The sequence below is a fragment of the Leptodactylus fuscus genome, chromosome 9 (assembly GCF_031893055.1).
Source record: "Leptodactylus fuscus isolate aLepFus1 chromosome 9, aLepFus1.hap2, whole genome shotgun sequence".
In the NCBI taxonomy this organism is placed as follows: Eukaryota; Metazoa; Chordata; class Amphibia; order Anura; family Leptodactylidae; genus Leptodactylus; species Leptodactylus fuscus.
In genome coordinates this window covers 11,118,988-11,131,120 of record NC_134273.1, presented here as the reverse complement: position 1 = coordinate 11,131,120, position 12,133 = coordinate 11,118,988, and the positions used below count along the sequence as shown (strand labels likewise).

Genomic DNA, 12,133 nt, shown 5'->3' with positions numbered 1-12,133 from the left:
CAAACAAGAGGAGAACAAACAAACTCCTTGCAGATGTTGCAGGATTTGAACCTAGGACTCCAGCGATGCAAGGCTGCAGTGCTAACCACTGAGCCACCATGCTGCCCATCTCTTCACTCATCTTCTTCCGGCTGGGGTCACACTTCGACGCCTGCGCAGTCGGCTCTGCCATCGGGCCACAGGCAGGTGAGGTCCGCCCCCAGTGTTGCGAGAGAACTCATTTGCATACTGACAAAAACTGGGTTTTTAACCGAATGGCGGGCCGGAGACGACTTCTGAAGGTAGGAGACAAATAGCCTTTCTTAAGGCTATTCCGACGTGTGTACGAGAAAAAAAATGAGTTTTAATGATAGAATCCCTTTAAGCAACCCCTTAAATGTCCCAGATGGAATATGATGTATTGTGGAATGGAAGCAGTACTGTAGATATCTAGAAAGAACATGGGAAAGAACCCAAAAAGTGTAGCATACCAGGGGCATAGGTATAAGAGGTGTAAAGAACCATCGGTCCCTCTGTCTCATAAAACCATTTCAAATGACACAAGCTAGGTAGGGGCCCCATTATGGATTTTGCACTTGGGCCCAGGAGCTTCAAGCTACGCCTCCACCAACCCTAACCAAGCCCATTGACATCACAGATATGGCTTCCTATCAATGAGATGCTCCCATTTGCCTCTGACCCTGGATTTCATCATAAAGAACTTGTCTGAATCTCAACATTTCGTTAACGTTTTTGTACGACAACATCTCCTCGATGGAGACCCTCCTGACGTCTCCGAGATCTACCGCCGACTTGCTGCTCATAGCCTTCAGCATCTCCGCCGAGGCCCAAACAGATTCTTGCATCGTTGCATAACACGGGAAAATACGGGCGTTCCATAAACTCAAAGACTTTCGGTCGCCGGAGAAAAGCTCGTCGGAAACTTGGATGCCCCAGAGCTCCAGACGCTGAACGAGACTTGCTCCGAATATCTGAAGCGAGATCAGATCCGACAAGGAACCCACGTTCTTCTTTAAGTTATCCTCAATCCCAAACAAGATGGTTGCATATATTACTTGGCCATCAATCATCAGACTTAATGAACTCACGAAAGATTTGTCGGGGATGACACATCTAATACTTATGCATGAGCTGCTGATAACACAGAATTCCCCCACGGACACATCAGGGCCCAGCTTGGAATATTCAATGACTGTGTGAGGTGAAACTTTGCATTTTGCATCTAATAGGCTTTGAATGACACAGGCCTTTTGACTAAAATTTTCATCTTGATCCGGAACGATGCTAAAAACTTTCGACTGTAATCCAAGTTCTGCCTGGAGGGAAGTATCAGAAGTGAAATGATATAAGTATTCCTGCAAGGTCCCGACGTGATAGAATTTGGAGTTATTTAAGACTATGACAGAGAATTCTGTTCCTCTAAGGAGAAAGTAGATTCTTCTTCTCACTTCCGTCAGCTGGGATTCCACTTTGGAGACGTTGGCCGTGTTCTCTGTGTAGTCTAACGTTGCGTTGGGTCCCAGGGCTTGCAAAAAATCCCCGTAAGCGTCTATTTCACAGTTAACAACCCCTAGTTCTTCAAAGAACCCGAGCAGAACCTTCACCGTACTGTGATCCATGTAAAACAGACTATCGGTATAAACCACCTCGGAGGTGGAGACATCCGACCGGGTTCTCGAAAGATCAAGACTCTTTGGGTTGTAGGTTACGGCCCCCGTTTCACGCATTTTGTCAATGCTGGGCTTGTGAAGGTAAAATCTACACTTTCTATATTGTAGATCTGTGTATTCAGACTCAGAATTTTCAAGCACAAATACCCCGTGTGTCGTTCCTATTTCCAGCGTTGATGGGTGAGCTAGAGCGGTGATGCCGGATCTAGTGAATGTGACTGCCGGACCGCCAGTGCTGTACAGTTCTATGTCATCGGCACATGTTACCAATACGCCGGGATTCATATTGGAGGGTAAGTCTATGTAAATGGCCAGTTTTAGGTCAAGCATTTGATAAACGGGGTCACCGAAGGGTAAAGCGGTAAAAATCTTGCCCAGAGCGCTTGCATTTGGCAGTCGTTGACTGTAGCCGCCTATATTAAGAAGAAAAATGATAATTAATAGATATACTGTATATAGTCGGCTATAGTAAGTACTTATATCCACAGAAGCAGAGTGTTGCCCAATTATTAAAGGGATCCTATCATTAAAACTCCATTTTTTTGTCCTTAACACGTAGGAATAGCTTTAAGAAAGGCTATTCTTCTCCTACCTTTAGGTGTCTCCTCTGCATCGCCGTTCTGGTTTTTGTCGGTATGCAAATGAGTTCTCTCGCAGCACTGGGGGTGGTCCCCAGCACTCAAACAGCACTGGGGGTGTCTCCAGTGCTGTGAAAGAACTCTCCAGCGCCGCCACCATCTTCTTCAGGAATGGGTCTTCTTTGCGTCTTATTCCAATGGTGGTGGCTTTAAACTACTAGACCTCAGGCCTAGGACAAAGCAAACTGTGCATGCCCGCCGGCCACAAGATAATGGCTGCTTACACATTTTCTTGTGGCTGGCAGGCATGCGCAGTCGGCTCTGGCCGAGGTCTAGAAGTTTGAAGCCACTGCTGGAAGAAGACCAGTTCCTGAAGAAGATGGAGGCGGCGCTGGAGAGTTGTCTCACAGCATTGGGGACGTCCCAGTGATGTTTGAGCGCTGGGGACCGCCCCTAGTGCTGTGAGAGAACTCATTCACATACAGACGAAAACCGGATTATATACCGAACGGTGGCGCGGAGGAGACACCTAAAGGTAGGAGAAGAATAGCCTTTCTTAAGGCTATTCCTATGTGTTAAGCAGAAAAAAAAATGAGTTTTAATGATAGGATCCCTTTAAAGGGGTTTTTCCACATTTTAGGTTTTTTTTAAAAAAATTTTTATCGTCGGTGGAAATCTGACCCCACACCGATCAACACCAAAGGCTGATTTACTGGATGGGGCTAGAAGCAGCCCTACCCCTACTGAAGGAATAGACCCGGAGATGCGCCGTTGGGGTACTATGATTCTGCGTCTACTACTTGAATAGGAGAGAACTCTGATTCCACCTCAAAATCAGCGCCAAATTCCATCCTGAAAAAATAATCATCCTGCTTCATCTTCCCGCAGATTTTATGGCTTACCGAAAACTGCGGCAGAAAGTCAAAGCTCTACCTTGGCTTTCCCTGTAGGAAGCTGGAAGGGTGCAAAATGGAAAGGAAATTCACATTGAGTTCCTCTTCCATTTCGGCCATGTGAATTTATCATGAAGGCCAATATGGAGTAAAATGTATATGAGTGTATCTGCGAAACCTTCCTTCACCAGGCACTCATTCGTTCAACCTTCGTCCTACTTCATGTATGGTCTTTATTTGGTTTTCTGCCGCCGGGTTATGTGCAATAACTCCAAGCCATCGGCAGGGGTATCGGCTAAGTATGAAGCATTTAGCAGACATTGACCCCAACAGAGACCATTAGACAATCTCTTCTTGACACGGGGAAGGATGTTCGGCTAATTGAAAATCATTACGGGCCCCGCTCAATCTAAGCGCATCGATTATGTTTAATTAGTTAAAACAAGATGACTGGAGATTATCTATTGACCAAAGAAATAACACGTATCCCGGGACGGCTAATTATACCGAGAATAATGAGAAAATGATCAAAGAAATGCCGCCATTGATAAATGTAGCAACATACCGGCATGGATCAGGAGCACCGTATAGGAATCCAATGCAGCAGGATACAGTTGCTTCAGGCGGTGCAGGGCGTACAGCGTCGAGCCGCCATTACCTTTATTTACAAAAATAACATGCAAAAATTCTGGATTAGAAGATTTCTAAAGAAGATGAAAACCCATTTACATTCGTCAGTGATACAGACATAAGAAGTGGTCAGTTTCTCATCAGCGGGGTCCGCTTGGCTATTATCATATTTCTGGTGGGTCCACAGATGTGAATGGAGTAGTAGCCGCCATTACTATCCATAGGACCCTTATACTCGTGATCAGTGGGGTACAGCTAGGACCAGACATTGCAGGAAATTTATTAAGACATTATTAAGATGTTTTGCTAGCCGGTCTTAATCCATTCCTCTGCTGGCAGTAGATGATCCAGAATTATTAAAAAGCTCTGAACTCTCGGGAGGTACCATGTGTCAGAACTGAAATCAACGGCAGTCAGGCTCAGGAAGACACTGTCTGATTCAAGTGACACTAACCTATCTATCTGCAGGGCTGGGGTGATATGCTGGGTCTGGTGACACTAACCTATCTATCTGCAGGGCTGGGGTGATATACTGGGTCTGGTGACAGTAACCTATCTATCTGCAGGGCTGGGGTGATATGCTGGGTCTGGTGACACTAACCTATCTATCTGCAGGGCTGGGGTGATATGCTGGATCTGGTGACAGTAACCTATCTATCTGCAGGGCTGGGGTGATATGCTGGGTCTGGTGACAGTAACCTATCTATCTGCAGGGCTGGGGTGATATGCTGGTTCTGGTGACACTAACCTATCTATCTGCAGGGCTGGGGTGATATGCTGGGTCTGGTGACAGTAACCTATCTATCTGCAGGGCTGGGGTGATATGCTGGTTCTGGTGACAGTAACCTATCTATCTGCAGGGCTGGGGTGATATGCTGGGTCTGGTGACACTAACCTATCTATCTGCAGGACTGGGGTGATATGCTGGTTCTGGTGACAGTAACCTATCTATCTGCAGGGCTGGGGTGATATGCTGGGTCTGGTGACAGTAACCTATCTATCTGCAGGACTGGGGTGATATGCTGGGTCTGGTGACACTAACCTATCTATCTGCAGGGCTGGGGTGATATGCTGGTTCTGGTGACAGTAACCTATCTATCTGCAGGGCTGGGGTGATATGCTGGTTCTGGTGACAGTAACCTATCTATCTGCAGGGATGGGGTGATATGCTGGGTCTGGTGACACTAACCTATCTATCTGCAGGGCTGGGGTGATATGCTGGGTCTGGTGACACTAACCTATCTATCTGCAGGGCTGGGGTGATATACTGGGTCTGGTGACAGTAACCTATCTATCTGCAGGGCTGGGGTGATATGCTGGGTCTGGTGACACTAACCTATCTATCTGCAGGGCTGGGGTGATATGCTGGGTCTGGTGACAAACTCCCTTTAAGGATGAACCAATTTTTTGGTTCCAAAGTTGTCATCTTTTACTATTGTGTACAGACATTTGTCTCTGCCAACACATTATGCCTGGATACAACTCTATGCTAAATGTATCTCTAGGCCCTAACAGGCGATATCACAGGCAGCCCCGGGGGCGTATTTAGGCCCCAGGCTGTCTGTGTAAAATATGTATGTCCTAAAAAAGAAGAGGCCAAATTCGCCTCGGTTCCTGCAGACCTTCGTCACGTTGGCAATGACATGTCATGCTGGACTACACGACCCAACACTGACTGATGTCCGTCTGCATGGCCGCCAGAGCCCGACTACAGCTGAGGTCCCCTTTATTGTTCTAATGGTAAAACTAGAGGATTTTTTAATTAAAATATATCAATATAAAAATTAATATTAAAAACTAAATGTTTGTTCTCCTGGGTGAATATCAGCATTTTGCTAATGACCTCAGTAAGTTTGCTTGGATCTATAGGACCGGATGGCTCAATGACCGACGCCGACATCTCTGAGCAGATCCCCTGCTGCTCCCCCCGTGCTGGCAGTCTGGAAATCCCACAAACTATGACCGGGCTCATGCGGGATTATCTGGAAATGACCTGACCGTACAGCCCGGGCACCTCCATGGTCACTGCTGTGATATAGATCAATATATATCCGCACCTGATAATCCAGAAGTTCTGCTAATCCGGCCCTTGTTACCACCGAACTGGTTTACAATCCAAAATGTCACAAAACAAGACCTGGGGAACTGCAGCTAAGAAAGTCACATCCTGCAATAGCATTTTATTTTGGGCTATCTCCCCAGAGGAGCTCTGCCCTTAGGCTGTGTTCACATTTGGATTGCATGTCACAAATTCTGCCAAATTTGACAGGGGAAAAAACAGCGAGCGTGCATTGCTATACTTTCTGTTAAGGCGGTGGAAACCTTAATGGCGTTGTTTGTTTCCATCATTAGTCAATGGGGTTGGCCGGGTGCCAGTGGCGTCTATGTGGCGCAGCGTCCTGGCTTCTGGTGCGGCCCCAACACAGATATGAACAGAGGCGTAGAACTAAATTGTGGATATTTTTCTGTGTCCTTCTGTAAAATGCCTCCCTAAAAAGTGGTGTCAAGTCCAGCAGGTGCCCCCCAGAGTAGTGCCAATCCCAGCAAGTGCCCCCCAGAGTGGTGCCAAACCCAGCAAGTGCCCCCCAGAGTGGTGCCAATCCCAGCAAGTGCCCCCCAGAGTGGTGTCAATCCCAGGAGGTGCCCCTCAGAGTGGTGTCAATCCCAGGAGGTGCCCCTCAGAGTGGTGCCAATCCCAGCAAGTGCCCCCCAGAGTGGTGCCAATCCCTGCAAGTGCCCCCCAGAGTGGTGTCAATCCCAGGAGGTGCCCCTCAGAGTGGTGCCAATCCCAGCAAGTGCTCTCCAGGGTGGTGCCAATCTCTGTAAGTTCCCCCGAGGGTGGTGTCAATCCTAACAAGGGCCCCAGATTGGTGCCTATCCCAGCAAGTGTCCTCCAGAGTGATGCCAATCCCAGCAAGTGCTCTCCAGGGTGGTGCTAATCCCATCAAGTGTCCCCCAAGGTGGTGCCAATCCCATAAAGTGTCCCCCAGAGTAGTGTCAATCCCATCAAGTGCCCCCCAGAGTGGTGCCAATCCCAGCAAGTGTTCTCCAGGGTGGTGCCAATCTCTGTAAGTGCCCCCGAGGGTGGCGTCAATCCTAACAAGAGCCTCAGATTGGTGCCGATCCCAGCAAGTGTCCCTCAAGGAGGTGCCAATCCCAGCAAATGTTCCCCAAGGTGGTGCCAATCCCAGCGAGTGCCCCCCCCAGAGTGGTGCCAATCCCAGCAAGTGCTCTCCAGGGTGGTGCCAATCTCTGTAAGTGCCCCCGAGGGTGGCGTCAATCCTAACAAGGGCCCCAGATTGGTGCTGATCCCAGCAAGTGTCCCTCAAGGTGGTGCCAATCCCAGCAAATATTCCCCAAGGTTGCGCCAATCCCAGCAAGTGCCCCCCAGAGTGGTGGGCACATTTGTGGTATTTCCAGAATATGTGAACGGCAGATAAAAGGGTTTTCCAGGACTTACATACTGAAGAATTACCCTGAGCACAGGTCAATAATATGTTTGGCAGGGGTCGGACACCAAGGACCCCCCGCCATACAGCTCAGTCTGTGTCCTCTTCCCTGTGCTGATGACATCACATTTATCGATCACGTGGTACAGCAGCAGCTTGCTCTCATTCAAGTGAATGGGGCTGAGCTGCAATACCAGGCTCAGCCACTATACAAGACACGGCGCTGTGCTGAGTATTCAGTAAAGAGGCCGCAGCACTCACCCAACCAAGCTGGTCGGCAAGTGTGCAGGGTGTCTCACCTCCATATAGAAGTCTCGGACAACCCCTGTGTATACATGCAGACGTACATAACACAGAGACAGGCGGCGCCGCTGCTCCAGCCTGGCGTATACACAACACCTGACGTGTTCATACAGTCGGAGATTTGGTGACAGTTCATTAAGTGACAGTACCCGGTGGGGGCGCGCAGCAGTTATTTGGGAAGTCAAGTGTTGTAGAGAGAAGATTAGAGGGGACGCCGGTTTGTTTCTCTAACTAACAATAAGGCTCAGGAACGTCGGGATATTTATAGGCTCAGATCAGACGCTAATTGGCAACCCGTGTGCACAGCGGCAGACACAAAGCCACAGATGGAAGCGCTGCTCCGGGCTTAAGACTACCAATTATAAAAATAGCTGAAGAGCTCACCTATTTTTGGTCCCGGTGGATCAGAGAAAACGTGATAACGAACTCCGAGAGGAAGTTCTCTCCTCGCCAGTTTATCGGCTATCTGCTGCTGATAAGCCAGCTCCTGTTGTTTGTCGGCCGCTGTAATGACAACCACATCCCAGAATTCCCCGGCCTGCGCTTCTTTACCTGTACGGGGGGGAAGGGGAGCAAGAAAGAGAATCAGAAGACAGACCATAAGACTGAACTTAATAAACTAAAATACTGACTATACCCAGAGGGAAGTTGTCCCCGGATGAGCCCAATCCATGACATGTATCAAGGCGCCATGTACTGCGACCAGGGTGAAACAAGAGGCGACGGCATGGAAATCGTGTACTCGCCCCAAATCATGGCAGGACCTTAGCAGCAGATCCTCTATGTCCCGTACGTTGAGAGGTGAGGCCTCCATGTATAGGACACCAGGAGCCCTGTTCTAGGTTTTATAATGTCTGACGCTAGGTACACACCTGCGTTCAGGTTTCTGTTCTTCAGGTCTGCTTGGGGACACGAAAAACAGAAACTCAATCCGCTTCGATTTAAAAGCTTGCAGTACTTTTTTTTCCGCATTACGGGGATCAGAATAGGAGTAGGTGTGAACCTAGCCCGAGATATCACTGTATGAAGCGACCCATCGCCTCAGCTTCCCTGCGTCGCACAAGCGCCCGTACACTGTACACAGAAGCAGCGAATGCCTCAGAAAAAAGAACTTGGCGCAATATAAAAGCTGAGAATCTTCTCTTTCTTATGATGCCACAATGACTTTTGTACATTTTAAAGGGATCCTATCATTAAAACTCAATTTTATGTCCCTAGCACGTAGGAATAGCCTTAAGAAAGAATATTCTTCTCCTACCTTTAGATGTCTTCTCCGCGCCGCCGTTCGGTAGAAATCCCGGCTTTCGTCTGTATGCAAATGAGTTCTCTCGCAGCACTGGGGCAGTCTCCAGCACTCAAACAGCACTGGGGGCGGACCCCAATGCTGCAAGAGAACTCACCAGCGCTGCCTCCAACTTCTTCAGGAACGGGTCTTCTTCCGGCGCTGGCTTCAAACTTCTAGGCCTCGGGCAGCCGACTGCGCATGCCTGCCAGCCACAAAAAAATGGCCGCTTACAATACTGTGTAAGTGGCCATTTTCTTGTGGCCGGCAGGCATGTGCAGTCGCCTTTGCCCAAGGCCTAGAAGTTTGAAGCCACCGCCGGAAGAAGACCTGTTCCTGAAGAAGATGGAGGTGGCGCTGGAGAGTTCTCTCGCAGCATTGGAGATGCCCCCAGTGTTATTTGAGCACTGGGGACCGCCCCCCGATGTTGTGAGAGAACTCATTTGCATACCGACGAAAACTGTATTATATACCGAACGGCGGCGCGGAGAAGACATCTAAAGGTAGGAGAAGAATAGTCTTTCTTAAGACTATTCCTATGTAATAGGCAGAAAAAAATTAGTTTTAATGATAGGATCCCTTTAAAGTACCCGAGATATATCTGCTTGAGGTGACTCCCGCCATGCCTGAGCTTTCCTGCATTACACCACAGACCATACACTCTCACAGAGAGAAGGGAAAGAATAGAGAGAGACCGGATTTCACAGAAAGGAGACAAAATGTGTGACATACGTGTATTCCAAAATGTATTCAAGTCACAAATACCGCCAGAAAATCAAAAGTTGTTCCAGAGATATTCATGGTACAGTCATATGTGACTCCCGGTGACGCGGCGCGGCTCATGTACGGACATTCTTACTATGGCTGATCGGCGTGATTTTTTCATTAGCCCATCAATGTTAACCTTGAGCTGTACGGAGCCCTGCAGCAGGGTTATATTATACTATGATATACACCCAGGCTTTACAGATGGAGCAGCTGGTGTGGTGCGCATTTTCACGACACAATATGAGCAGTGCGACGGCGGCGGTTATGTCTGTGACAAGAGGTGTAATATCCGCCAATCTGCTGCTTATATGGTATGTCATTAATACAGCGTGAACCCCGATTAGTCCTGACCGCCCCATTTCACCTATTATTATCTATGAGGGAGAGTTACCAGGAGTCCAAGTCCTTGAGGCATCTTCTGTTACCAGAGAAATCTTCCCAGTCATCTTAAGGCTTCTTGCACAAGACTGTATTAAGGATCCAAGTTAAAGGGGTTCTCTGACCCCAAACTAATCTATCATAGTCAGGAAACACCGCTATGTAGTGGACGGGGCTACAGGGCCGATCCGATTACTTAAACTGCGGTCCTGCATGTGTTCCCCGAAAGCTTCTAGAACAGCTGATCTGTGTGGGGTCCAAGTATAAGACCCCCACAGATCACATACTGATGACCTATCCCGAGGAGAGGAATCTTCTCCAAAATCATCCTGCTAGAGCCGTCACCCATCTGCTTGGCACTCAAGAAAAGTTGGGTGGCAATCATAATGCAAACAATCATCCAGCTTTCCCCAAACCAGATACCCTAGACATTTCTGGAAGGAATCTGCGAGTGCAGAATGGTGACTGCTCAGCTGTCAGCTTCCTCCTGTTTGATCCCTGTCACACCGTACACGGCGCCCGCTCGCTTCTCATTTGCATGCCACCGCTCCGTTTGATGACAGGATGGATTCTGACACAGTAACCCGGCTCCCGGGGGACCAGCAGGAGGCGCCACGACTACAGAAAGTGCAAGGAAGCAGATTCATTAAAACTTAGGACTAGGTTAATGGTAAGGAGGGATCTGCCGCTGCTCGTCACGAAATCCTCAAAATCGGAATCGTTACTAATAATGGAAGCGGACGCCACCGGATATCTAAATATATGCAAATCAGATTAATTACTGATGGCTTTCTATAATTGAGGACGTGGCAGGCGCTGGATGTTATCGCCCAGGCACACACCAGTGAACTAGAATGAACCCTTACAGTACCACAGACCGCTGCACCGTCTTAAAGTGGCCTTCCGTGCCTTAGGATAGGACATCAATTTAAGATCGGTGGGGGTCCATCATCCGGGATCCCCAAGGATCAGCTGTTTGAGATGGCAGCGGCACTCCCCGAGTCCGCTTCTGCATCACAGGACATCATTCGAGTGAATGGACCGAGTTGCAATACCAAGCACAGCCACTAGGCAATAAACGGTGCTGTTCTTGGTACATAGTGAGGAGCCAAATGCCGCAGCCTCTTCAAAAGAGCTGATCAGCGGCGGTCCTGGGTGTCAGACCATTGCTGATCTATACTTGGGATAGGGTACACAGTGACTCTTGCTGCAACCGAAGATTGCCATGTTATCTAGAAGTCGTGTTCGGGTACACTAGGGGTCACAAAGCAACTCCATTCATTACTGTTGATTTTTTTTAGACAGTCGCCTTCTTCTTGCCCATAGCAATCAATCAGAAAGCACATTTAATGTTATCACTGTGTGTGAGGAAATAGAGCTGCGCTCTGATTGGCTGCTGGCAGAGTCACATGACAAGCACCCAGCCACCGTATTATAAGATATACCCAACCACCAGTGACATCATATACACAATAAGAGACTACTACCGCCAGCATTGTCACCGCACATGTCTGTACTACAGGGGGCGCCATGTCTGTACCTCTGAGGGCGCTGTACTGGGCCAGTCTACGGCGGGTCTCCCCCTGCAGACTGTCAGACCCCGGGTCACACATCCTGGTAGCGCAGAGACAGGAGCTTCGGCGTCACCTCTGACCTCTGACGTCGGCTGACACGTCTATCTCACAGCGGCCATCTTTGTTAAGGTTGAGGGCTGTGGCGCGCTGAACGTGTGACGTCACGCAATGGGCGGAGCTCAAGTTATGTGAAGTGAGGGCTGGGGGAGGCGGTGACCTGTGTGTGTATATATAATGGAGGATACAGGTGGAGGCGGATACATATGGCATTAAAAATAGCTATACGTATATATTATAATAGCTGTAGTCTGTATATAGTAACAGCCTCAGATGTCCCTATATTACACTGTGCCAGTCTCTTATGTCCCTATATTACACTGTGCCAGTCTCACGTGTCCCTATATTACACAGTGCCAGTCTCACATGTCCCTATATTACACTGTGCCAGTCTCACATGTCCCTATATTACACTGTGCCAGTCTCACATGTCCCTATATTACACTGTGCCAGTCTCACATGTCCCTATATTACACAGTGCCAGTCTCACATGTCCCTATATTACACAGTGCCAGTCTCACATGTCCCTATATTACACAGTGCCAGTCTCA

At 48.5% G+C, this 12,133-nt stretch overlaps 1 protein-coding gene across 1 annotated transcript; it reads right to left on the bottom strand.

Annotated features, from left to right (window-relative positions):
- Window positions 1-597: 597 nt before the first annotated feature.
- FPGT (fucose-1-phosphate guanylyltransferase) lies at window positions 598-11,578 on the bottom strand. Its single transcript, XM_075287238.1, has 4 exons — window positions 11,492-11,578; window positions 7,908-8,075; window positions 3,707-3,799; window positions 598-2,083 (listed from the first exon to the last, which is right to left on the bottom strand). The coding sequence occupies exons 1-4, from the start codon at window positions 11,562-11,564 to the stop codon at window positions 651-653; spliced, it is 1,767 nt and encodes a 588-aa protein (XP_075143339.1). The 5' UTR covers window positions 11,565-11,578; the 3' UTR covers window positions 598-650.
- Window positions 11,579-12,133: the final 555 nt, after the last annotated feature.

Excerpts from the sequence above, each read along its gene's own strand:
- FPGT (XM_075287238.1), bottom strand. The coding sequence starts at position 11,564 with ATGTGTGACCCGGGGTCTGACAGTCTGCAGGGGGAGACCCGCCGTAGA. Across the intron at positions 8,076-11,491 it reads CCAGTACAGCGCCCTCAGAG|GTAAAGAAGCGCAGGCCGGG; the intron begins GTACAGACATGG and ends CCCCCCGTACAG. Across the intron at positions 3,800-7,907 it reads TCCACCGGGACCAAAAATAG|GTAATGGCGGCTCGACGCTG; the intron begins GTGAGCTCTTCA and ends TTGTAAATAAAG.